Here is a 25,254-nt window from a genome sequence, read left to right as displayed (position 1 = left end):
ACACAGACTTCTTTTCTTGTACTCTTTCAGGGTGATTTTAATTAGATTTCAGTAAATTGTAGCACCTGCATGTTTCTCTTGAATAGACTTTCTTCTCCTGCCTAAAGGCACACAAGCAAAACCACACAGTCTTTTCGTCCAGATGCTGATGTGCTCGAGAGTGCAGCGTAAATCAGAGAAGCCTTTTGGGTCTTGGTTCTGGGGGAGTCACACGGCAAACATAAAGCCAGAGTTGGACAGAAGCATGGCCTAGGGTTTAGTGTGCTGGCCTGTAAACTAGAACTGCCCAAGGTTCACTTCTTTCCTCTGCCGTGGCCTTTGTTTGGCCTCGTGTGAGTCAGTCTCTCCTGCTAAGTCTGCAAATTTGAATGGCTTCGGCTGGCTATGTACCCTGCTAGATAGCAATGTGTGGCCAAAGCCTGCTTGCTCTCTCTCTCTCAAGGTTTCTTTTGTTCAGAAATAGAGGAATAACTTCCCTTGAATGTTCCTCAGCTGGGAAGGAGGCGAAGTAGCATTCTACATCAATACCTGTCTTGTTTGGGAGCATCTTGTTTGTTCTTGTCTGCTAGCTTACACATAGGAGTCATAAACCCAGAACTGCAATGTTATTTTTTTTGAGAGCCACCTTTTCTTTGATGGTTTTATCTCTTCCAGGGTTTTCCTCCGGGCGGTGAACCAGTTTACCTCTGTACTTAACCGTTTTTTTCTGGATCAAACAAATTTTGAACTCCAGGTAGTAGTTCCATTGCTTCTGAATTTTCTTATGGACCCCAGTCCTGAAAGGCAGGAAGAACAAACAAATCCCACTGTTAACGGATTTGTGGATAGGCAGCATGCCTGTGGAAAATGTAGTCTTTGTGGAAAAGCAGCAGAATGCAAAGCGGTTCTGCGTTACAGAACCGTGGTTCGTGCAGCAGGAGGCTGCTGGCACATACAGCCGCTGCAGCCTTCTCGAGGTCAGGTTGAGCCGCATGCTGAGCTGTGCTTGGCTAGTTGAGAACAAAACCCTGCGTGGCTGCACCCGCTGTCACGTCCTGGAGTTGGAGAGCACAAGCTAAAAAGGGTGAGGATTTCCAAGTCACTCCTGGCTCGGCTGCTGTGGCTGCTGACACAGACTCCTCTACCAGCTCATTGTTGGTTCCCTTCCTTGCTAGCTCTTACCCAAGAGGTGACAGCATTTGGGGCTGTGTAGCTTTCTCCTGTTGGTTGTTGCTTTTGCTTTGTCTTCACCTATTTGACACTTACTTCTCTTCCACAGCTCTGGAATAACTATTTCCATTTGGCAGTGGCCTTTCTCACTCACGAATCCCTCCAGCTGGAGACCTTCTCACAAGCCAAACGCAACAAAATTATCAAGAAGTGAGTTTACATTTAAAGCGTTGCCAAGGCCTTCTCGCTTTTAAGAAGCTTCGTTTGCGCTGTTCCAGACGTCGCCCGTACAATTTTAGATCGAGACGAAGCATGCCGTAGAAGTGCTTGATTAAGGAATGGTGATACCGGGAGGAGGGTGACGAGAAGAGATGTCAGGTCGTTGCACTGGGGATATCTAAGTGTGGTCAGACAGATCCTGAGCTGTCTGAGCTGAAGTTAAGCACCTTGTCAGAGGATTCTTTCCACTCTAAGGTCTGCAGCAGATGCCTTGCCGCAGTTGCCAAAGCAATACCTTTATGCAGTTCCTCAGTAAGGTAGGCAAGGAAGAATCCTGAAAGCACTGCAACTTCTTAGTCCCCTCTCTGTGCTTTTTCTGTTTGGAAAGTGAGAGCAGTTCAGTGGCATTCGTCAACCCCAAAGTAAGAATTTTTAGCAAGTTGGCTGAGTTCACAAAGACACTGAGCAGCTTTTACTTCTGCATTTAGCTGGAATCAGGTGCCTAAAAACCTCTGTAGATCTTGACATTTTGTTAGGGCATACAGAGTTAATGTTTGCCATCTTTTTTCTGCAATAATGACGTCTTTAAGGAGCCTAATAATTAAATATTCTTGCGTTCTCTCGATGTCAGCAGTTAAAGCTGTGGGAAAACACCAAATACAACCAAATTCTGGATAGAATTGCATGAAGCAGCAGGGCTGCAGCTTTATTCTGCTCTCAGGGTTCTGTCGTAGTGGCACGTGGCCATTCCCTTCCTCTGTGCTTTGAGCGTTAGTGCTGGGCAGGGTAAGGAGGAAAGGCATCTAACACAGCGTGTGTGATACTGAGCAACTTCTTGGTAGACCCTTAGTGGGGAAGAGAGTCTGTGAGACCCCTTTGTATAAATGCCCAGCATATTCACATTGGTGCGGAGCTTTGTTTAATGAAAGGGTAATAGATTGTGTGTGTTTGCCTTGAAATTTCTTCAACAGCTTTGCAAAGGCAATTTCAATGTGTAGGCCTTTTGAATTTATTTTTTTTTCTAATACTTCTTTCTAGGTATGGAGACATGAGGAAAGAAATTGGCTTCAAAATAAGGGATATGTGGTATAACCTGGGTGAGTTCCAGCGGAAGAATTATCTTTATTCAAGCTCTCAAGCTGCATTTCAAATCCTTTTTTTTTCTTTATAAAGGCTGCTCATCTTTAATGTGGGAAAATACACTTAAGGTCTGGCTGTTTCAGTGCACAAAATCTCTTTTCCTTTTCCTGTGAATAGCTTGCAAAAGCTGATCTTTTATCATATCAGCTGCTGAGATAATTTCTTAGATTCCTCATAAAAGACATTCAGCTGTATGAAGGACAGGAATAGAATTTTTCAGAGAGCCTTTGTGATTTGCACGCAATTCAGTTTAATTATTTTCTTGGACCATTCCTGGATTTTGGAGCTGTGATGTTAATTCTACCTCAAGTAGCCATTATCCCCATAAAATACACACTCTAAGCAGTACTTCTCTGTTTTATGCATCTTTACTTATATGAATGACATGCTTATGTGTTGGCATATCCAGATCCTGCCATTTAGATGTGTCTGACTTTGACTTTTTTGCAGGTCCCAACAAAATAAAATTCATTCCAGCGATGGTAGGTCCGATCTTGGAGGTAACCCTGGTTCCAGAGCCCGAGCTACGGAAGGCTACCATCCCTATCTTCTTCGATATGATGCAGTGCGAGTTCAACTTCAGTGGGAACAGAAACTTCCATATGGTAAGGGAGCCTGATATCTTCAGTGCAGATGTTCTGCAGTGTGCGTTGGGCAAGAAGAAGAGAACATTTAAACAAAAGCAAAATAAACCAAAAAAAAGCCCCCACAAAACGAGCATTGTGCCAAGTGCTTTGGGAAGTTGCTGTCAAGTGGTTTGTAAGAGTCAGGACTCTTCAATTCTGTCCCTGGCTGTACCTTTGCATGATTTTTAAATGGATGAATTGCTCTGTTTTTGTCCCTTTCTGCATTTGTAGATGTGTGAATACCCGTTTGGAGACCCTAAGAGGGTACTATAAAAAGTAATGTCTATTTACATTTCTAGAACAATATAAAACCCCAAAGGCAAATCTTTGGCTGTAAATGCAAGTTACTATAATGAAAATTGCTGGACAGTCAAGTATTAGGACTGTGTGGTTGCTTACATACTGATTAATCCCTCGTTAGCTTCAAATTCACAACACGTTTGTGAATACTGACGCCACCATTATGGAAAAGAGACCAGTGATACAAGGACAGACACGATTTGCTCGAGGCTACAAAAGGACAGAGCAGGGAACAGGACTCGGATCCCTGAGTTCCAGCCCTGTGCTAATTTCTCCAGAAGTTACCTCTTATTGGTACACTGGGAAGGGAGGAAGGTGAAAGAGGAGCTTCACTTTTGCCCTGAGGTTAAGTTTGCACTGCAGTTTCTAAGGACTTACAGCTTTCCTGTGGGGATATCAGACATTAACGTCTCAGCTGGCAGGCAGGGGACTCTGCAGCGATGCTGTAGGCAGTCGTCTCCCTGGAGATGGGTAGGAGCCATCCATCCAAAAGGCAGCCACCTTGGCATTTCACTCTTGTCAAATGTGACGTGCCTCTCCCCGAGCACCATCCTCACACCAGCCTAGGCCCCAGCTTCAGCGTGCGTACGGGATCTTTCCTCCCTCGGGGTCGTCAGTCTTTGGTGTGGTTGGCCCCAAGGTCTCGGGGGGGTTGGAAGCGAGAGAGGGAAGCGGGATGTGCGTGGCATGGATTTTCCATTCCAGTGGTGTTGGTGCACCAGCTACAGTTATAACTGAGGCTGTGTTCTTGACCTGTTTGCACATAACGGGGTGTCTCTTCACAGCTGGATAGACAGTCACTCAGGACATGGCTCTTCCATCATGAGAAGTTGCTGTAATTAGTAGTCACGAGTGCTTACGGTGGCCAGAGAGCTGTGACTTGCCCTTAACTGATGGAGTAGTTTGGTGTCTTTAAGACAAGCGAATGCCCGTTCTGTGAGCTGGCTCCTCGATTGCTTCTCTGCTCCTGCACAACTGAACTGATGGATGGGGGAGAAGGGGAGGAATTACCCCAGAGCATGACTCCCCAGTGACTACAGGATGAGAGAGGGAGGGCTTGTATTTCCTTCCCCCGGTCTTGGCCTTTTGGTTTCTAACTGGTTTTATTCTGCTCCAGCAATGAACGTATCCTCTAGCTTAGCTTGTGAAACCAGTGCCTGAGGGTGGGGCAGTTCAGAAACACCAGCCGCAAGCACTACTGATGTTCAGACCACACTTCTGAGAGTTGCTGTCTCACTTGATTGTGATTTTTTGCTTTTTCAGTTTGAAAATGAGTTGATAACCAAGCTGGACCAGGAAGTGGAGGGTGGCCGAGGGGATGAACAGTACAAGATTTTGCTGGAGAAACTGTAAGTTTTATAAAGAAATGGAGGTGCTTTTTCTTTTTTTTTAAGGCTTAGTTGGTTATTTTTCTATTGCAAAGAAACCCTGATTCATTACTGCAGCGAACAGGGAGACAGTGCAGTTGACAGTGATGTTCATGTTATACGGGCGTTCTGCGACTGATCGCTTGGGTTCAGCAAACTCAAAGTTAAATCAAAATCAGAACTGTGGCACGTAGGTTTTTGATCAGCAAAGCAGGCTTTGACCTGCCTGACATGGATTTCTCAGATCTTTGAGCGCAGTGTGGTGTTTGACACTCGGAGAGTCTGGTCAGGAAATTTCTTTGGCTCTGTTGGCTGGGTGGGTGTTTGGATAGTTTACACTGAATTTCTACTTGCTGTCGCTCAGAACCCTGACTGAGGCTTCCCTTCTGTCTCTCTGGGTGTATCTGCAGCCTCCTGGAGCACTGTCGGAAGCACAAATACCTCTCTGCTTCCGGAGAAGTGTTTGCTTTGCTGGTGAGCAGCCTGCTGGAGAACCTGCTGGACTACAGGACCATCATGCATGACGAAAGCAAGGAGAACCGCATGAGCTGCACTGTCAATGTGCTGGTACGGGGAAGGCTGGATTTGGATACTGGATTTCCTCACTGGCCTGGCTTTTGTAGATTCTGAAGGAAATTTTTTTTTTTTTGGTGTAGAATTTTAAGCAATTTTTTATGCCATTTCTGGTTAATGATGGGCCCAAATCAGGCTTCTAGCTGTCGACAGCTGTAAAATCTAGAAGGATGTACAGTCCGAAATGAAGTTTCCTGGCTGGTCGTTGTCTACATGGTAATCTGAGGCCCTGAAGTACAGGCAGGAAAGCTGGCTGGCTGCTGATAGTTTGGGAAACGTGGGCTTAGGCCCCTGTTTCCCTGCAGAGAGCCTCTATAACTTCAGACAAGTCTCTTTCTCTCTTTGCCTTACCCCTTTGCTAGAGGTGATAGTAACCTCACCTTATGTTAGAGGCATATATGCATAAAGTAGGCAAAATGACAGCAAAGATCTTTGAAATATCTAAACCCGATGCTTAAATTAACTTATCTAGAAAAAAATGATGCAAATCCATGGCACTTTGCATCGTAAAAGTCTGACTTTTTTCTCGGCAGAATTTTTATAAGGAGAAGAAACGAGAGGACATTTATATCAGGTAGGTTGTTTCCCTCTGTAAACCTGTGTAGAAGCCTTTATTTCTCTTGGTGTTCTGTACCTTGGTACAGGGGTCTTTCACATCAAGCAACAATTGCTTTTCAATTGTTTAGGTATCTGTATAAACTTCGCGACCTGCACACAGACTGTGAGAACTTCACAGAGGCAGCATACACTCTCCTTCTTCATGCAGAGCTGCTCCAGGTATTACAGTAAAGCCAGTTCTAGTTTCCGCCATCAGGGTATGGATTTTAACAGAAGTGCAAACAGCTCAGAATAAATCCACGTTTTTCCTCCGCACTAGTGGTCTGAGAAGCCCTGTGTCCCCCACCTCCTGCAGAGAGACACCTACTACGTCTACTCCCAACAGGAACTCAAGGAAAAACTCTACCAAGAAATTATCTCCTTCTTTGACAGAGGCAAGGTGAGTGTCTCTGCAGTGTTCTCACAGTTCACGGCTAAATATTTGGCCTGGTGGATGCAGCTGGTCGAAGCTGGTGTCCAGGATAAAGCAGCCATGATTCTGGAACAGGCCTCAGGCACTTGGGTCTGGCTTTTAAACAGGGAGCGCAGGACTGGCATGGGCAGGGCATCTATTTGTCCTGCTGGTGTTTGAATCCTTCTGTCACCTTGTTAGTCACAGAGCATCTGAAAACGTAACGCCGTTCAAGGTACTGGGTTGGTGAGAAAGCTGTAGGTGCTTTTCTTTCATGTTCTGGGTAATGGCTTTTGTCTTTTTTTTTTTCTTTTCCTTTTGCATTACATTAACTACATCCAATGCTGAACTTGCATTACTTGCACTTTGGCTTGATGGTTTTGCAGGGCTCAGTGAGACAAACCCAGGGAAGGCTGATGCAGGGGATGAAGCACAACAAGACTTTGTTGCCATTTTGACACATCCTTCCACCTCTTGGTGCCTCTGTTTTCCCTGTCGGGAGTGACAGTAGAGACCTTGCTTTGTAAATCGCTTTCAGATCTACAAATCAAACGAGCTCAGTGACTGTAATAGGTATTGCAAAAAATGTACAGCGTGGAGTCTAAGGGAGAGTTGGCAGTGCATTAAAGTACTGCCTGAATTAAAATCAGCTGAACTTTTTGTTTCCCTGTCTGTGGTAATGAATGCTTTTAACTGAGTCTTTTATGTTGCTTGTGCTCTTCTTTCCGCACCTGCCTCCCTTCACCCTCCGTGGAGATGTGGGAAAAAGCCATTCAACTAAGCAAAGAGTTGGCTGACATGTATGAAAACAAGGTCTTTGATTATGAGGGGCTTGGAAATCTCCTGGTAAGATTTTCTTCTCCATCTTCAGCAGGCTGCTGACTGCTTAAATTGATAGTGTTGAGCAGGGTAAGCCTAAAATACGTTTATGTTAAAGACAAACAAACCAACATAACCCCCATGGTCTTGTAAATATTAATATTAGAAGAATGTTTTCATAATTTCTTTTAAAGCAGGTGGTTTTGACTTTGTAATTAAAATGACAATATTGTGTGCATATGTTTAGAATTCTTGGTCAGAGAAGGTAAGATTTGCATGGTGTGTTTTCAGACTCCGTAAATCTCATCACCTTGTTACTTCTGTGGCAGATCTACTGTGTGTGAACACAGAACTACAGAATCATCTTGGTTCTGAATTAAGTTTTCTAGTGGTTGAAGATGTAACCAGATGGTCTTTATGTTCCTTCATAGGAGAATCATCTGCCCGGTTTCGTTTCTGCCAGTTCTCTGACATTTGTCACCATTTGTGTCTGCTCAGTTTCAGAACATATTTATGTTTAATTTGTGTTGCAGTAACTAAGGATTTCAAGTATCCTTCTGGAATCCTAAAAAAAACATGGCATTGTCCTCATGTCTGCAAACCAGGAAGTGAAGTTAATTCTGGCCCAGACAAACCAAATATTTAACCAAGTAAATGGATAAGTATGAGATACTGCATCAAAAAAAAAGAAACAATTATAAAAAATGTTCTGTAGAGGAGAACTAACAGATCAGGAGCTGTCACTGGGAATGTGAGCTACAGTCTGACAGTGGCCTTGAATGCTCCACACTGAGAGTGTTGGTGACTCTTTCTTTTTCAGAAAAAAAGAGCTACTTTTTATGAGAACATTATGAAGGCAATGAGACCTCAACCCGAGTACTTCGCTGTTGGATACTATGGGCAGGGTTTCCCGTCTTTCCTCCGGGTAAGAATTCTTCAGCACTTAAGTTCTGGAGCGGTGGGTGCCCTGGAAGTCACAACTTCTCTGGAGCTTCCAAGAAAATTCAGATGCCAAACTTCTTTTCCTTTGAATGACACTGAGAGATCTAAATCCTTTAAGTATTTAAAAGCCTTTCAGTGTATAGGAAGAGACAAGTAAGAGAACAGATTTTCTGTGTTACGAGGTTATCGGGAATATTTTGTGTGAAATTAAGGAACATTTACATTTTGAGACTGGAGCTGTTGGAAGTTGCTGGCCTTAAATGGAAGCCAACCTTAATAAAATTGTGTAACTGGATGGCATAGAAGGCTTTCACCTCCAGGTCATGTTTTTGAATCCATCCCTTCCAGAAACCACCACTATTTGGTGGCCAGTTTGGAAAAATAATTGACTGTGGTCTGCTTTCTTTGTTTAGTGCTAATCCTCTTTTTCTCCTGCTACCCACAGAATAAAATTTTCATCTACCGTGGCAAAGAGTATGAACGAAGGGAGGACTTCAACCTGAAGCTTTTGACCCAGTTTCCTAGTGCTGAGAAGATGACAAGCACTGCCCCTCCAGGAGAAGAGATCAAATCTTCTCCTAAACAGTGTATCTTTTGGTTCTAATACATTTTGGCACTTTCAAGATCTGCCTCTTTCCTAGAATAAGAGAATTGGTAAACAACAATAGTCAGGAAGGAACTTACTGCTCCAGGGGGACTTTAAAGGCAGGCACTGAATGTGAAAATAAGACTCTCCAGAATTGCAGCAGTGAACCTGTCTTTCAGTATGTTCAGTATTGTCAGAGTTAAACAAGTTGCTGTTGGGATAAAACCTGAACAGATTGCAGGTCAGGATTTCTTGTTCCTTCTTCTCAAGCATGTGGTGCTGACTGCAGTAGTACAGGTGTGTACTTCGGTGAAAAGCAAGTTACTGGGTGTTACACAGACCACACTAGAGAGTCTGATGATCCATTTTGGCCTTAAAAGTCTTATCCAGAAAGGCACAACTCAGGCAGTGAAACCAGATGCTTGTCCTGCAATCAGCCTGCCAAGCACTAAATCCACATAGGAAATTAAAATTCATTCAAGACAAAACTTGGTATCAAAAAATGCCTCCTCTGTTGCTGCTTTGTTTCAGCTACTTCCTTTGCATCTGTTTGTGTTTGTTCTAATGTTTTTGGCTCAAGATGAACCTGAACTGCAAAAGTTGGATCCAGATCTGAACTCTTCCAAAAGTTTGGGGGTGTTTGGTTCCGGGTCTTTGGCATAGCCCCGTTACAAAGGGGAGCAGCTGCATGGCTTGGATTTGGTACAGGTTCTTCTCAGACTCTTACAAACACCTTCGGAAAAGATGAGGAGTTTGAGTGCCCAGATCACTGTTGTGTTAGGCAGGGGTTGATGGTTCTGTAATTTGTTGTAATTTCATGGGGTTTTTTTAACCTCTTTCGTCTCAGGCTCTTTTTTGCTTCAGCTTAGAATCTGTTTCTTGGTCTTTCGTGATAAAATGCTGTGTTCTTCCTTTGGCTGTGTCGTGACAGTGTGCTGGAGGCAGCAAGTGAGCTGCACCCAGGCTCAGGGAGTGCTTCGACAGCCCGGTCTTCCACCGATCCTCGACTAGAAGCTGTGTAGCCGGCTCAGCATGGCATGAAGCCCAAGCTAATAAGCTCTGCGGAGAGAAAGAATATATTAGCTTGGGCTCAGTGCTTGATCTAATGTGGCTGCGTGGTTTTGGGTTCAGATTTGGCTGCTATCCAGCTGGCTCTTCAGTGCAGGCAGAATGACCTTGCCTTTGCTTTCAAAATGTTGTGGAGCACTACCCTCAGTGGGATGAAGGATGTCTGGGGCTACCTTACCCACCAGCAAACCACAGCCACTTCAGAGTGCAGCTGGCAGGTGATTCACAGAAATCATCTACTGATGTGGGTCAAATTATTTTATTCTTTACTTTTCCGCACAGGTTTTTGCTTCTGTAAAGCCTTTGTTCTGTAAAGCCTTCAGTACAGTCCTTAAACCAGAGGAACAAGCTGTTGTGCTTGGGGATACTATTACTTACTTTACTTTTTTATTTATTTTTTTTTGTCATGGTTCACAGGTGCAAAAGCTGAAGATGAAGTAGATACTCACTGATCAAAACCAGCCTGCTTTCTTCTGTTAGCTTTAGTGAGCTAAAAGTTGGAAGGGAGGGAAGGAGGGAAGGGCAGCTTCACTGTACTGGAGGAATCTGACAAGTAGCTGCGGGGTGATTGGGGAGAGAGAGGAGACGGACAGATCCATTACAGAACCTAGTACAGAATCTCGTTTTCCTGCCCCTAAAGTAGAAAACGGTAACGCTCAGGCTTTCCAGGGAATTTCAGGAGTTGGAAGTATTTGTCCAGCCCTTATAATTTTGGGCTTTTAGTTCATGAGTAGCATACAAAGTACAAGAAGCAATATAACGTGTGGGATTGTTGATGAACTTGTAAGTATTTTTCTTCAAATGTGACAAGAGCAAAGGGAATTGTTGAGAAGTCTGACGTTTGATGAAAACAGGAAGGATATTTCTCTCCCTTTCCTATTTTCCCAAAAGGATTTATAGTTTTTCATCCTTAACTGTAGCTGCTCAGATCTGCAGTGCTTTATTGTGAAGCCTGTGATGAACCTGCCACCTAATTATAAAGATAAACCTGTTCCTGAACAGATCTTAAAGTAATTTCTTTTCCCTCAACATTTCCTCTGTATTTTTATCAGCTACCCTAGGCACAAGGTGGAGTGCCTTTGTGTCTTGTCTAAATGTGTTTCACAGTCCAGTTTAAATTCAGTTATTATAAGGAAACAGAACAAGGGGAGGATGAGAGGTGAGAAAACTCATCATTTATTCTGGTTTTTTTCTAGCTACTATAGAGCAAACGAGGTACAGCAGTTTACACACTCCCGACCAGTCAGGAAAGGAGAAAAAGATCCAGACAACGAGTTCGCTGTGAGTCCTTTGCTTTTGATACCAGCTGGCTTGGGCGTGCGTGCTGTGAGAAGATGGTTCTGTGCAATTGCTTTGTTGGTGGTATTTTGAACAGTAGTGTCACAATTTTTTTTTTTCCCTTCACCTATGATAGTGGAGTTTTGCTGTTAAAATGTAGGAGAAACGAAGAGCTGCACTAAGCTTTGCAATCTTTACATAAATCCAGTGCGATAATGTCAAGGAGTTCTGTAACTGAGGTTATAACACTGAAAATCCTTGATCTAGAATCTATAAATCCTGTGTTGTTTAATGCCACAGAGCACAGCTGTGTGTCTGGTAGATTGTGAATGATGTAGCCAGCCTCAAGGAGCCTCTAACCACGAAGGATCAGTTCGTCTCTGGCCAACCTTTAAGTGTTGCAGTGAGTAGGGAGCCTTGGGTGTAGTGTCATGTGCTTCCATGCTCTACTGCAGAAGAGTATTGGATTGCAAGACCAATATTTTCCTTACATCTTGAAATTTTTTCCTTCTTTAACTAGAATATGTGGATAGAAAGGACGACCTACACAACAGCGTATTCGTTTCCAGGCATCCTCAAGTGGTTTGAAGTCAAACAGATTACAACGGTGAGTCCTGCCTATGGGCTGGGTCTCATCCCCTCCAATCTTTGAGGAAGCAAAGAGTCTTGCACGTTAGGACTGCTAGTCCTCCCACTGCTACATGTGGCACACGGGTAACTTCTGCTTCAGATAACAGCAAACGTGTATCTTCTTTGATGTGCTTGTCTTTTTATGCCATTCTGCAGACAGCTCTACCCAAGGCAGCAAAGTTCTACGTTGACTGTCTAATGCTTGAGAGAGTAGTTACTTCTGTAACATACTCCACAGTCAGCAGCCAAGTCCTAAACTGTTGTTCCTTCAGGTTAAGGTATAAGATCATTCTTGCATTCATCTCTGAATGGCAAGATAGCACAGGGGGTTGAAAATCCTCTGCTGGAAACTATTGGGCTGCCATTCGTATATGAGGAGCTGCTTAACTTCATGTTCAGTGGAGGCGAGTGAGGTTTATTGCGTTTCTTCTTTCTGTCAGGAAGAGATCAGCCCCTTGGAGAACGCCATAGAAACGATGGAGCTGACCAACGAGAAAATCAGCAACATTGTCCAACAGCACGTGTGGGACCGGAGTCTTCCGGTGCATCCTCTCTCCATGCTTCTGAACGGGATTGTGGACCCAGCGGTCATGGGGGGATATACCAACTATGAAAAGGTCTTTTTCACGTTTCTCTATAGCTTCACCTGTTGATCTCTGCAATGCTGAAGACCTGGATTTGAAACGTGGGAGATTCGAGTTCAGTTTTCAGCTGTTACTCAGACATAGCGCATTCAGTAGCTGCATCTGTGGGTGCAGAGCTCAAAGAAGAGCAGGAAAGAACAAAGATAAGAGATGTCTGCTAGACTGCAAGGTGTCTTTAGTGTTTAGTTTTAGTCCTGTGCATCACAACGGGGATGAAGAATCCAGCTCTTTTGGGCTTCTTTCAGAGTCAGGATAATGTCATGATCCCACTATCAAGGTGCTTGGTCAGCCCCGTGAGTGGTGCAAGTAAAGAAAAAGAGAAGAGCTGGTGTTTCTTCATGGTATTAATATGGAATGGTGAGGTGATTGAGGATTTCTCGTTCCAGAAGGTGATCTCTCTTTGGAATCTTGTAGCAAAAAGCATATATTTCAAGAAAAAAAAATATTTTCTGTGCAGGTTTTTATTCAGTTGACATGAGTCAGACCGTGCACCTTTTTCTTTTTCTGTGATATTTAACTTAAGGTATTTATTCCCAGTATCTAATGATGGTATTCTCAGCACAAAATACATTGTATATTTCCATAAACCGAAGGGATGGTCTTAAAATGCATTTACCTATTCTCAGGTGTGTTCCAGTCACATGAAATGAAGTGCAAAAGTTCAATGGGAGAGGGTCTGCTTTATCTAGGCTCTAACTCTGCTGATTCCAGAGGAGTTGCACACTTTGCTAGGGCTGAAATTGGCCCTAAATCCTCCCATTTTATGAATTAAGGTTGACATAAAGTTTAGAATTACGAAAAGTGGGAAAGCAGTTAAAACTAGGAAACACATCTGGAAATACTCATTTCTGGTTCATATTTTGCTATTCCAACTGAAGATCAGTACAGAACATTTGGCTTTTGTGGGCGGCTGAAAATCTTGAGTTTTAATTGTGTCATTGTAGCCGAAAGCCAAAGTCTGTGTTTTTAACATGTGCTTTCTTCTTGCAATAATTAAACACTTTAAAGAAAAATCTGCTGGGACCTCCCCGGCAGTCCGTTCACAGGCTAACCCCCTCTTGGCATCAGCCTTTTTCAGAATCGTACCACCAGGCTTATAAACACATGTAGTCAGTTAATGCAACGCAGAAAGAAGACATACATGCAGAGGCTGACGCTTTTTAAAACCAGATGAAAAATTATTACGGATTTTATCTAGGAAAAATTCAAAATAATTTCTTTTCTGACCAGGGGTTGTGCTGCCGTTCAGTGTAGCACATAATGGGAATTGGCACAGTTTTAGGGCCTCGCTGAAGGCAAGGGTACTGAAACCTGTGCCAGATTCTCTTGATTAAAGGTAAGCACGTAAGAAGTGCAGACTGAAGGTGCTGTGTGGGATTGGACTGTGAGTCAAATTCTCAACACAGTCTTTATTTCTGCTGAATCCTTCTAACAAGCCCCATGTGAAAGTGTTGGGCTTGGGTGCTTAAATCGTGGAGTTTAAGGAACTTGCACCTTCCCGCCGCTGAGGCTGTTTGTGTGTCGTTGGGTGCTGCAGCCCACTGAGGGCTTTTGGTTAAGTAACTTTTTTTACATATATGTTTCACTGAAAAAAATAATATTCTTTTTAAACAAAAAAGTCCCTTTTGTTCCCAGTTCTAAAAAAATAATCCTCGTTCTTTATTCCTCATCTTTGCATCAGGGAGATAACTGAGTGAAAGGTCCCTGTATTTCTAAAGCAATTAATTGTCATTTTCCTTGTGTTAAAACCAGATTTTGTTAGGTGTGAAAGCAGTGTAGTGACTGTATCATCTTCTCTCTTGGCTTTCAGGCCTTTTTCACAGAGAAGTATCTTCAAGAACATCCTGAAGATCAAGATAAAATTGAACTGCTTAAGCACCTAATTGCTCTACAGGTATGGAGTGGGAAAGAAGTGGAAGCACCGTGTGTGAGCGCAAATGTTTTTCCAGCATCAGTTTTGGAGGGAGAGCACAGATAAATGGTACAAGAACAATCTGGATATCTCTACGATTGTTTTGGGGTTTTTTAATTTTAAGGAAACTGCTGTATTTGAAAATTGTGGCTGAGAATGTTCCGTGTGCCTTGTGTTGCTCTGAGACGTTATTCTGAAATATTTACCAACACGCACAGAAAATTCTTTCCTGGAACAGACGAGCTGATTGGTCCTTTTATAGCTTAATTTTTTTTCCTCCTTTCAGATGCCGTTGCTGGCAGAAGGGATTAGGATCCATGGTGAGAAGCTGACAGACCAGCTGAAGCCTCTGCATGACAGGCTGACAGCCTGCTTCAAAGAGCTGAAGAAGAAGGTGGAGAAGCAGTATGGGGTGATAACTTTGGTGAGTGTACCTGATTGCTCTGCGTTTTGCCTTAAAGAAGCGACATCTCTCCCCTTTCCGCTTGTGGGTGAGTTAGTGTTTCTTGGTTTATCACAAGTCTGTTTGTCTGCAGCCTTCCTCCCTCACGGAAAGGAAGCAGAGCAGGTCGGGCTCTGTCGTGTTGCCCTATATCATGTCTTCCACGCTGAGACGGCTCTCTGTCACGTCTGTGGCCTCTTCCGTGGTCTCTACATCATCCACGTCGTCCGACAGCACGTCCTCCAGACCGGGTTCAGATGGGTACGTAACCAGCCTTTGCCAGAACTAGGTACTCTAAAAATGAAAACTTACTTCACACACAATATTCAGACCTACACATTTAAAACTTTAAATGGAGGCTGACGTCGTCATTTTGTTTTACAGACGGGGGTTGGAAGCATGGCTAGGGATAGTTGTGGGGATTGAACCCCCGACTGTCTGTCTCTGGAGTCCCAGCTATCTACACGATACCGAAGCAGGGTGCAGGCAGCGTTATTTCAGATGCACACAATTTCTGTTTCCCACAAATGCTGGAAAACAGAGCTGTAAGGTGCTACAAGGTAATTTAGTTGGATGTGGTCTGCAGAGGTGCGTTAAAAGGAGCTGCCACATGTGGAAATGGTTTGTGATGTTAATTCTCAGGAGTGTCTAGCTGGGAGTCCAGGTGACTTGCTCAAGGCCACACCGCAGACTCAGTAGTTGGGTTCAGCATAAAATGCAGGTCTGGCTCCCTCTGCGAGTGGGTCACACTTTGTCTTGTAAGAAGCAATACTAGGGGAGTTCAGGAGCACAAATCACATTGAGAACTCCGTGGTCACACTTCAGAACTGTTCACAATAATCTCCTCTGCAAACTAACAGATCAAAGCTTTTCAACACGCGGTGCTTTCAGTATCCGATGGAGTAATGTATCGTGTTTTTTCACTCTTTCGGTGTGGGCCACAGATCTATTCTGGAGCCTCTCTTGGAGAGAAGAATATCAACAGCTTCCAGATCTGAGGACCTGCCTGTGAAAGATGATGCCGATAACCGGATTAGCAAATTCAAGCGGAAGGACTGGAGTATTAGCAAGTCTCAGGTTATTGTAGAGAAGGAGCCAGAAACGGAACTGACTTACAAAATGGTAAATAATAAAATAATAGCAATAATAAAATCCACAGCAGGAGATTTTAGTGTTTCCATTGCAGTGGGGAGGGGTTCAAATACCAAGAGCCTTGGTCATCTGAGCAGTTCTTGCTTTTTTTATTCGGAAAATTGGTGTCACAGACCAAACTGTAGTTTGGCTTAAGGTACAAAGTGGAAGCAGGAGGCACTGATTTTCATCTGGGTGCTCAGTACCCTCATTTCTTGCAGGGGTGGAGGTCTGCATTCGGCACTGTGTAGAATCGTTCTGCTATCCCACTCAGAAATCCAGCTGGCAGGCCAGATGTTCAGCTGCTGTCAGTCAGCATCGCTGCACAAATCACACGTACTGCAAGGCGAAGATCAGTTTGAGAGATTGGGGAGTAGAAAAAAGGGTGGTCTGGTAGTTAGGCCACCAGTTGGGGACTTTGAAATACTAGTTCTTCCAGTCTGTACTCTGCTCCAGACCTCCTGCGTAAGGGCAGGATTGTTTACTCCTTGAGCAACTTGTTTTCAAAAGAGGAATAAAAGTGAATCTGTACCCCCACAGGAGCCTTGTAGCAAGGAACGTGTTGGGGACGGTGAAGCGTTAAGGTTGGCAGTGGGAGTCACCTAATACCAACGGAGAAGTTTCAGCCCAGAAGCAGAGTTGTATGACCTTGGAGTGTTATGCTGATTTATGCAAAGACTGTGTTACACCGTCAGTAAATATGCAAGATTTAGGCATTGGTGTATTTAAGCTGGTGGCTCAGTGATACTAATTTGACTTAACACGGGCTGCGTAAATAATGAGAAAACACGAGCTCTTCTATTTCCCTTTCTCTCCCAAGATCTCAACTGAATCTGGCAGGAGCAGGTTACACTGCTATATGTTCAGGAATTCTCATCAAATCTGAGCAACAGTGCCAGCACTTGGAGTCTGCAGAATATTTATAAATCGGGGAACTGTCGTTCTAGAATCATGTCATTTGGTACTGACAGGCTTTCCACTCAAAAAGAAAATGTGGGATTGCAAATATTAGTGGTTCAGGAGGCCTGGCCCTCTGCCTCGGGAGGAGCTGCCGTTGAATTAAATGGATTTAACCCAGAAACTGGGATGCGAGCTGCTGCTCACTTCATTAAGTAAAACTAGAGGGGAAAGATCTGGGCAAAAGCCCATTTGTATGGACCAGCTCCCCGGGACAGTAAGGCACGTCTGTCCACGACGTTGCATTGCAGAGAGCCGAGATGCAAACCAGAACACCCTCCCTCCCTTCTCCCTCCGTGTCTCTGAGGGCAAATTACACGTGTGATCAGCTTACCCAAGCAAAGGGGCAGTCGGGGGTTATGCTCGTGCTTAAGAACATTGCAGAGTACAGAGACAGGCATTTTTTATAGCTGGTCTGTTCCATAGCTGCGTAGTGCAGCACAAGGCTGATTATTATTTTTTTGTATTTCATGCAGCTCTTGACTAAGCTGCGTGGGATCTAGAAAGCCAGAGGGGAACCAAAGGCTTGCTCTGTATCCAGCAGCTTTGGTCTGTCTAGGTTTTACAGTCCCTGTACACCGTTGTGTGGTCCCCTCTGCACAGTGAGAGATACTGAACTGCTCGGTGACGTGGAACTGATCTCTAAAAGAGCCCAGTGATTTTAATTGCTCGTCTTTAGTGACAGTCGTTTTGGTAAAGCAACAAACTCTTATTTCAAAGAACCATAATATTCATGCACTGGACTCGTGGGACCATATTCCGATGGCCTCATGATTTGAGTGAAGAGCCGTGCATGACACTGAAAGGAGCTACAACAACATCTCCTGAGTCCCACATGCCAGGGATTTGCTCTGTAAGGCCTGAAAAAGACTTGTCCCGCAGCCCTGAGGAGCTGGGTGATGCCAGCAGTGCTGAGTTGAACCCAGAATTCCAGTCTTTTTTCTTCTTGGAAAGACTTTTTTTTTTTTTTCCTCTTCCCAAAATTTATTTGCAGAACTGCTTGTCAGACGCAGCAATTTTTCAGCCAGATGTCTATCCTTCATAGTTAATACACTAAGGTCATTAAAACCAATTTACTCTCACTACCCAGTCAGTAAGGTCCCACAGAGAAGTGGGTGTGTGGTAGGAGCACAGTGGGTACGTTTTGACACGGCTCAACCAGTGCAGGGCTCTCACTCCTACGTTTCACCTGAATGCACCTTTCTCTCTCACTGTGGCTTTTCTGGAGCACGTGGATGCCTTTGTGACAAGCCTGGTTACCTGGTACGTGTGTAGGAACCTTTTGCTGACTGCTCAAGGTTTTGTTTACTCTTCCTTTCAACCAGGGCACATCAGGAAAAGCACAAAGGCCAAAGAGTCTTCAGTTAGGAGACAACAGACTGACTTTGCTTCAGGGTTCTTCACTCCAGCAGTCAACAACTTGCAGCCCGCCGCCCATCACTCCCAAAACCCCAAGAACCCAGAGTAAGTTCTGTTACACAGCAATCGCCGCATCCTTCCTGGCTGTACCTGAACACAATCAGTGTCAATGCTTGTAAATGCATCAAGTTGGGTGCTTGCAGCACCTACTGCAGGAATATCTCCTGTGAATTCACTGGACTGAACTGCATCAATCCAGCATGGTGTCTCTGATCACCTCTCTGGCTACATTTTCAGGGAAAGCCTGAAGGCTTTGTTAATTAATGAACAATAACTCCCGTCACGTGGCAAGAAGTTGTAGGTGAAGTTGCTCTGCAGCTTGGCAACTCAGTTGATAGATGTTACATCGGAAGGAGATGGAATTGGTCTTGAAGAATTAGTAAAACCAATAATTTGCGCAGTTACCTTCCTTGTGTATCCAGTAAGCTCTGTAGTTAATTCTGAATCAACATATAAACACGGCCGAGGTAAAAATACGACTGTAATGTCACCACTGACAACCTCCTTACTTGCTGTTGCATATCTTGCTCTCCTACTCTTTTTTTACCCGAACAGCAGTTCATATGTAGCACCTGGCTGTCCTTCCTGTTACGTGGATATAAATCCAGAATTCAGTGTAGATAATGAACTAAACAAGCATAAAACTGGTGTGAGAGGATTTAAACAAACAAACAAATATATATTGGGAGGGAGAGACAACCAGAAACACAAATTCAGGAATACGATATGAAGAAAGATCTGTGGAAACAATGTGGAACCTCACTCTTCTGCTTTGCGAGAGGTTTTAACTGCCATTAGTATGGGACAGCTTCCCAGAAATTCTTCTAAAGTTTGGGTACTTAACTACTCCATCAACTGGAGTTAAAATCAAAGTGAATTCTCAGGTTGAGGCCTAGGCTGAAAGGAAACCCCAGTGAACACTGCAGATGTGATAATGGATTCAATTCTCTCAGGCATGCATTTTTCACATAAGCTTAGATTCATTTGATGAAGACAGAACTCTTCTGGGCATTGTGAACTTAAGGGACATCCAGTTGTGTCTCTGCTTTGACATATTCATCCAGCTTCCACTGCTAAAGCAGAGAACTGGTAGCAGATTGAAGGAACAAGATATTAAATGCATCTCCCTTAAAATTCTAGCCCATTTCCCGTTCCCTGTCCGCCTACTTGAATGTCTTTTCTGATTGTTGTTGTTGCTTCTAGGTTTTCCCTCCTTGCAAGCGGATGGGTTGGCGACCGCTAGCTTACCGAGCACCCCACCCCCACCTCCGCCCAAGAGCAAACCCTACGAGAATTGCAACCCCAGGAATTCTGTGGAGGTAAGGAAATGAGAGCTGACATTTTTGTGGAAAACAGCTTTTGAGAAAGACGCACCAGCGGAATTTTCCAAGCTGCTCCTAGGGTGGTGCTGCTTGAAACTTTTCTAATCATTCGCTGGTTCACTCCCTGAAACCACAAAAGGATAAAAAGGGGGTTTTTTGCTTCAAGAAGAGGCTGTCAAGTGCGGTCCTTTTCTTTTTAATTTCCTCAAGTGGGAGTTGTGTTGTCCTTGGTTAGGCAAACTGTGCGTGGGAGTGAGAAGATACACTGAAAACAAACAAGCACAACAATTGAAAAGCTTCGGAAAAAAATGATCGACATAAAATAGTACAGTAATCTGGGGGAAAAAATCACACATTTTCAGAAATTGTAAATGCCTCTTTTTGAGTGCTTAGCTTAGAAAAATTAATTTTTTCAAGGTGTCATAAATCACTTATACCAGTCTGTATCATATCACCATCTCAGCTACAGCCTTTTCCTCAGTTTCCTGAAGCTAGTTTGCTTCTAGGAGCATGGAATTGCCACCGTTCTTTATGCCGTGTCACTAGTGTTTCTCTTTATACTGTGGGAATCCTAACGGCTTGCAGCTATTTGGCACGCAAATACTCTGGGTGTTTTGTCAGAATCATTTCATCTGCCCCGAAATGTAGGTGCTTTTGAGATGAGGCTCTAATTGCTTACCAATGTGCAGCAGCAGGAAAACATCCTTCTCTACCTGTGAAGGGGCTGGGAGGGCGATTTAACCAAAATTTAACCAAAATTTAAAGAATGAGCAATCAGACTTAACAAAATGTGTTCGCTCTGACAGCACAGGAGACGACAAAAGAGCTGATCACTGACCTCTGTTAGGGAGTTGGTATAAAGCCTGGAAGCATGGGACAAGCAGGAGATTTTTCTGCTTTGCCCTTCCCTGGGTGGGAGCCGGGTGCTTCAGGAGAGGGGCAGTGGAGCTGCTGTAGGTGGTGGGGACGGTGGAAATGTGCCAGCGTCAAGGTTGCGGTGGGAGTCACTGGATGAAGAGGATTAATAAAAGAGCCTCCTTCCCTTGAGCCTTGTAAGAGAACTAATTACTAACATGTTCTGGCTTGCAGCATTGACCTCGGCTCACAGCCACATGGAAAGGCTTGGAAAGTCTGTAAAGAGAGATTGTAAAAGTGTTTTCTGAAGGGTTTTGTTACTTTGTTGTTGTTGTAAAGTTGACTCTGCCCTCAAATTAGTCCTGAAACTCTTGGCTAAGCAGGAGGTGAGCCACACAGGCTTCTTGTTCCTCTGTTTTGCTTACAGGGTGCCCCTTAACACAAGCAAAGAGCCAGCTCGGAAGAACGTGCCCTGGGAGCCTCCGCGCTGGGTGGCGAGGCTTTCCTGAACTCTGCCTTAGTAGAACTCTTCACTTGCTGACGTTTTGTGGCGTTAGTTTTACAGTTCTGCTTTGGAAGTGTTTCACATCCTTCTGGCACCTAATTGGTGTCCAGCCAGCAGGATAAAAAGTAGTTGGGTTTTGAAATCCTAAGGGAGACGAGTTTATTGCTGTTTTACTGATAAAGGAGAGGTGGGGCAGAGGGGCAAGTGGCTCTGACTCCACGTCAGGCTGCAGCGCAGAAGCAACCCAAGTCTGTCTGCAGGCACAGTGTGTTCCAGCTGCTAAAACCCTCCTGCTTCTGTTACCTCCTGACCCTCTGTCCTTGTTTGTTCCTCTCATGGATTGTGTGGCCCTGTGAGGCTGAATTCAAAGATCTGGTCCTGAAAGAAACATCAATTATTACAGAACCTTTTGCATTTCTTCTTTGGCAAAGCAAAATTCCTTAACTTGCTGGTAATTGGGTATTTTTCCCTGTGTTTTTGTTTTCTCTTCTCAGGTTGCTCCACCACTACCCAGCAGACGTGAAGCGAAACCTCCCCCCCCACCTCCAAAAACCAGAAAATCCAGCGTTGTCTCTTCAGAGCAAGGACTGCAGTGAGGATCAGCACTTGCTGGTGACACAGCAAGTGCCCAGAGCGAAGTGGCTGCTCTCTTTTTACTGACGTGTCAGGGCTTTCTGACCCCGAAGACCTAAAGACTAGTGATCTCACCTGCCATTCCATCCACTCCCCCTGGAGTTTTCTTTGGGAAATAGCGGGAGGAGCTGTTGTGACTGCATTCCCTCACCTGATTTACCTCTCTCGTACCAAGACACTAATCACAGAGCAGGAGAGGTCGCCCTACTGGAATTCTTGTCTGTCTTAGTCTTGTCTGTCCCAAGCCTCTTCACTGATGTCATTTCAGCATCAGCTCCTAGACTCAATCTGTCACAGTAGTGATTTGCACCAGTGTTGGAAACAAGGTAAACCACACCAGTGTGAGACGTGTTCTACGGTGTTTTCACAGAAGTTCCTTACAGCTTTCCAGCTGTACTCACACCCCGATCCCTCCTCCTGTCCCTGCAGCACAGCCGAGCCACGCTCTGCGTGAAGTGGAGCAGATCGCAGCCAGCTCCGAGTCGTGAAGTGTCGGCTCCTGAGATGTCAGGTGCCGGTGTGTGATGTGCAGTCTCTTAAGATTCTTGATTGCAGGCAGAGACCTGAGCATTGTTAGCAGAAGAAGTCTTTTATTAATTTTTTTTTTTCTGCTAGTCATCATATGTATTTAAGATGAAGTGCAGACATTCTGCCTTACACCATCTCTGCCCGAGAAGTGGCAGTTGCTCGCTCCCAATGGAGAGTGTAGGTTCACCAGTGCTTTGTCATAATTTCACTGTTGATTCTGGTTTTAACACTACAGAGCAGTTGATAGTACTCCCTAAATTACGGTACCTACTTGGTTTGTGCTCACCTCTCAAACTTGGCACAGTATTTTATCTTTGTGCTTTTGAACAGGCTGTAAAAAGTTCCTTGTTTCCTGTGCATGTGTGAGAGCAGAAGCTGCGTCGATACCAGCACTGTACTGGTACCAGCAACTTGGAGAGGGTGGAGTGTGCAAAACTAGTTTTACATCCTGACCTCAGGAACAAAGTCTGGTAGTTACTGTAAGCTTCATTTTGGCTGGGCAAATTCACCCGGATATCAATAATTCTCTCATCCTCTTTTCTGTTCCCCCACTTGTTTGCGGCAGAACTTGCACTTTGTTTTGTAGCCCCACTTGATGTAGGTTTTTAACCTTAAGGAGCCGTTTAGATCTGGGCTGCAGGTGAAAAACTCAGCAATTAACCACCTCGTTTCCCGTGGCTTGGACTACTCAAGCTCTCTGCAGGTCTTCTTTCCTTGGAGGTTGGGATAATCTGTTTAATTTTTCTTTTAGTTATTTATTCGTGGCTTCGTCTGAATGTCAGCATCACTCTTCCTGTTTGTTTAAACAAAAAAATGACACGATCTTATGTTTTCATGTGTTTAAATTCACGTGATACAGCTCTGCCTGAGCTGCCACTGAAATCGTGCTGGTAAGAACCAGGATGTCACCCTCCGTGGTTAATCCTCCTAACGGTGTTGGCACGGCCGTTCTGCATCTTTTAGGGCTCCTTGTTGCTGAGCTTTGTCAGCAGGGCTGCAGCCCTGCCGTGGGGACTGCAGCAGGCTAAGAAGGAGTTTGAAAAGTTTAGAGTTGTGTAAAACTCATCAAACGGAGGGTCTAGCTGAGGAATTTGGATCCAAGTTTATTTCTGAACCTGTACAAAACTTCGGCTCTTTGGTTACAGCTTGTGGCCTATTTATTTATCGTTAGTATTGATGAAGATTCTGTCGTGGGCTTTCTCTTCCAGGAAATAATTTTTGCTTGTTAACCATAATGGTCGTTTAGTTCCTGATTATCTGGTAGAAATTGGGGACACCCTCTAAAAACCCTGCTGAGGATGTTGCTTTCAGTAGTAAATCCAGACAGCGTTGGGGTTTTTTGCAGGCCACTGCGCTGTTATTCTGCTCGCATGCCTGAAATGGGTTTCATTACCTTCAGGAAAAAAATAAAGTTTGTTAGAGAACTTTTCTCACCAAAACCTTTTTCAGGAAAAACAAACCCAAGGAAGCCCAAGGGTGTTTTTCTCAGACTGAAGTCGGCCTTTCTTTCGTTCTTAAGCGATCCTTGGCTTCAGCGTGACTGCAGCGACAGAAACGCGCAGGAGCCACGTTTGCTTTGCTGCCTGCGGGGCTCGGTGGCACAGATTGCTCTCAGCAGAGGGTCATATCGGATTCACGTCACAAAACAGGTTGGAGACGCTTCGGAAGCCGCGCTGCAGTCCCATCACACACAGCGCGCACGTAGAGCTGGCTTCTGGGCTCTTGCCTTCTCGGGGGAAATCTTTGAAGCCTTTCTGGACAGCCTGACCATGGTTCAGCCCCTCTCTCTGGTGCGTTGTAGGACTTGTCAGCTCCACGTTATGTTCTTGGACATGGATGCTGCTTGACTTGAAAACCACAGGGTTTTCTTGTCTTTCATTTCATGTCCACTTCTTCCTCCTCTTGTAACCACTGTCTTCCTTCTGCTGCACACAGGAACTAAAGGACCTCTGGAAACTCTTCACTTGAACAAGAACTTTTTTCCTTCGGTGAGAATTTGGCTTTAGGCGGTTCTGCCTAAGTGCAGAATGTGAGCTGAAAGTACAGCTTCACCCCCCCTCTGGCTGATTCAGTGCCTTTCCTCCTTTACACCTGCCGGTCACCTCGTTCTCAGGTGCTTCTCCTTTCCAGAGCAGGTTTGCTTTTAACTCCTTTGGGAAGTCAGCAGAAACACAGAATTTGCAGGAATGGTTTGTCTGTCCTATGTAAAGACACAAATTGTCACGTTTGGGCATTTTGGTGCCAGGTGACTTTTTTGAGTCATCTGCTTTCATAACTTTGACTCATGGATGTACCTTGTACTTTTACTCGAGATTTCCCTTCCCAGATGTTTCGGTCTTTTTTTGTTGGCAAGTTTGCTATGGCGGAAAGGGGTTTAAGGTTGGGGAATTTTTTCTTAGTATTATTTCTCTTCCAGAGTCTGTAAAGGGCTGTAAACTCTGGCCACTTCTCTTTTGGCAAACTAACTCGCAAGCAGGCGTTCAGCTCTGTTAAACACGTTACTAACCCCGGTACCGGGAGAGTTGTGTTCGTAACCGATAGGTAGTTGGAGATACAGGATGGAATTCCCGAGCTGTGCCTAAATGGCTGAGGGCTTCCTGCCAGTGTTAGAAAAAAAGCGTTTTCTTCTAAGTGTCAGATTTTATAGGCAGTTGGACATTTTAAGTGTATGAATAAGCGTGGGGCCTGGCTGATTTTAATTAAGTGGAATTAAGTGCCCACACTCTTAGGAGAAATCCCACCAGACCTCTGATTTTTTTTCAGCGTTCTGCTCTCTACCTGACTTAAGGTCTGAGATTTAATTTTCAGAGACAACTTGGTTTTCAAAATGAGAAATGTCTTTCGATGTTAGATGCTTTTGGAAATGTCATCTAATGTGTTTTAAACTGGAGGAGGAGAACAGTCTATAACGATGTCATCTCTGCATACCAGAAATGAGAGCAAACAGCAGCTTTTCGACCCAATTCATAGTTTTGAAGAAAGCAAATCTCAAAGTTAAATAGCCAGTCTGCAGAGAAGACAAAATCTAATCCCATTTCATAGCTATGCTGTTCAAAGCTACTGTTAAATTTCAAGCCTTGAAGGATTTTTTTTTTCCTTTGGAGAAATATGCTCGACACTTGTTTTCTGGAGCTTTTAATTAAAATTTGTCATGCTGTGATAAATTCCTTTAAAAATGTTACAGGCTCTAATCCACATCA

At 44.3% G+C, this 25,254-nt stretch overlaps 1 protein-coding gene across 1 annotated transcript in view; it reads left to right on the top strand.

The window, feature by feature from the left end:
• Nucleotides 1-21,489, top strand: part of DOCK5 (dedicator of cytokinesis 5) — a 47,872-nt gene extending 26,383 nt beyond the window's left edge. Inside the window, exons 29-51 of the mRNA XM_009875165.1 lie at nt 655-733; nt 1,259-1,359; nt 2,407-2,465; nt 2,959-3,113; nt 4,698-4,783; nt 5,212-5,368; nt 5,908-5,948; nt 6,061-6,151; nt 6,252-6,371; nt 7,140-7,229; nt 8,023-8,127; nt 8,590-8,731; nt 10,727-10,808; nt 10,995-11,079; nt 11,597-11,687; nt 12,151-12,323; nt 14,161-14,244; nt 14,549-14,686; nt 14,799-14,965; nt 15,649-15,826; nt 18,118-18,256; nt 19,415-19,530; nt 21,388-21,489. Of these exons, the coding sequence (XP_009873467.1) occupies nt 655-733; nt 1,259-1,359; nt 2,407-2,465; nt 2,959-3,113; nt 4,698-4,783; nt 5,212-5,368; nt 5,908-5,948; nt 6,061-6,151; nt 6,252-6,371; nt 7,140-7,229; nt 8,023-8,127; nt 8,590-8,731; nt 10,727-10,808; nt 10,995-11,079; nt 11,597-11,687; nt 12,151-12,323; nt 14,161-14,244; nt 14,549-14,686; nt 14,799-14,965; nt 15,649-15,826; nt 18,118-18,256; nt 19,415-19,530; nt 21,388-21,489 (2,581 nt within the window). The remainder of the gene's footprint in view (nt 1-654; nt 734-1,258; nt 1,360-2,406; nt 2,466-2,958; nt 3,114-4,697; nt 4,784-5,211; nt 5,369-5,907; nt 5,949-6,060; nt 6,152-6,251; nt 6,372-7,139; nt 7,230-8,022; nt 8,128-8,589; nt 8,732-10,726; nt 10,809-10,994; nt 11,080-11,596; nt 11,688-12,150; nt 12,324-14,160; nt 14,245-14,548; nt 14,687-14,798; nt 14,966-15,648; nt 15,827-18,117; nt 18,257-19,414; nt 19,531-21,387) is intronic.
• The last annotated feature ends 3,765 nt before the right edge of the window (nt 21,490-25,254 follow it).

Source organism: Apaloderma vittatum, unplaced genomic scaffold (assembly GCF_000703405.1).
Source record: "Apaloderma vittatum isolate BGI_N311 unplaced genomic scaffold, ASM70340v1 scaffold15638, whole genome shotgun sequence".
NCBI classification, from domain to species: Eukaryota; Metazoa; Chordata; class Aves; order Trogoniformes; family Trogonidae; genus Apaloderma; species Apaloderma vittatum.
Note: the sequence above shows the minus strand (reverse complement) of the source record. Positions and strands in the feature narration are given on the sequence as shown.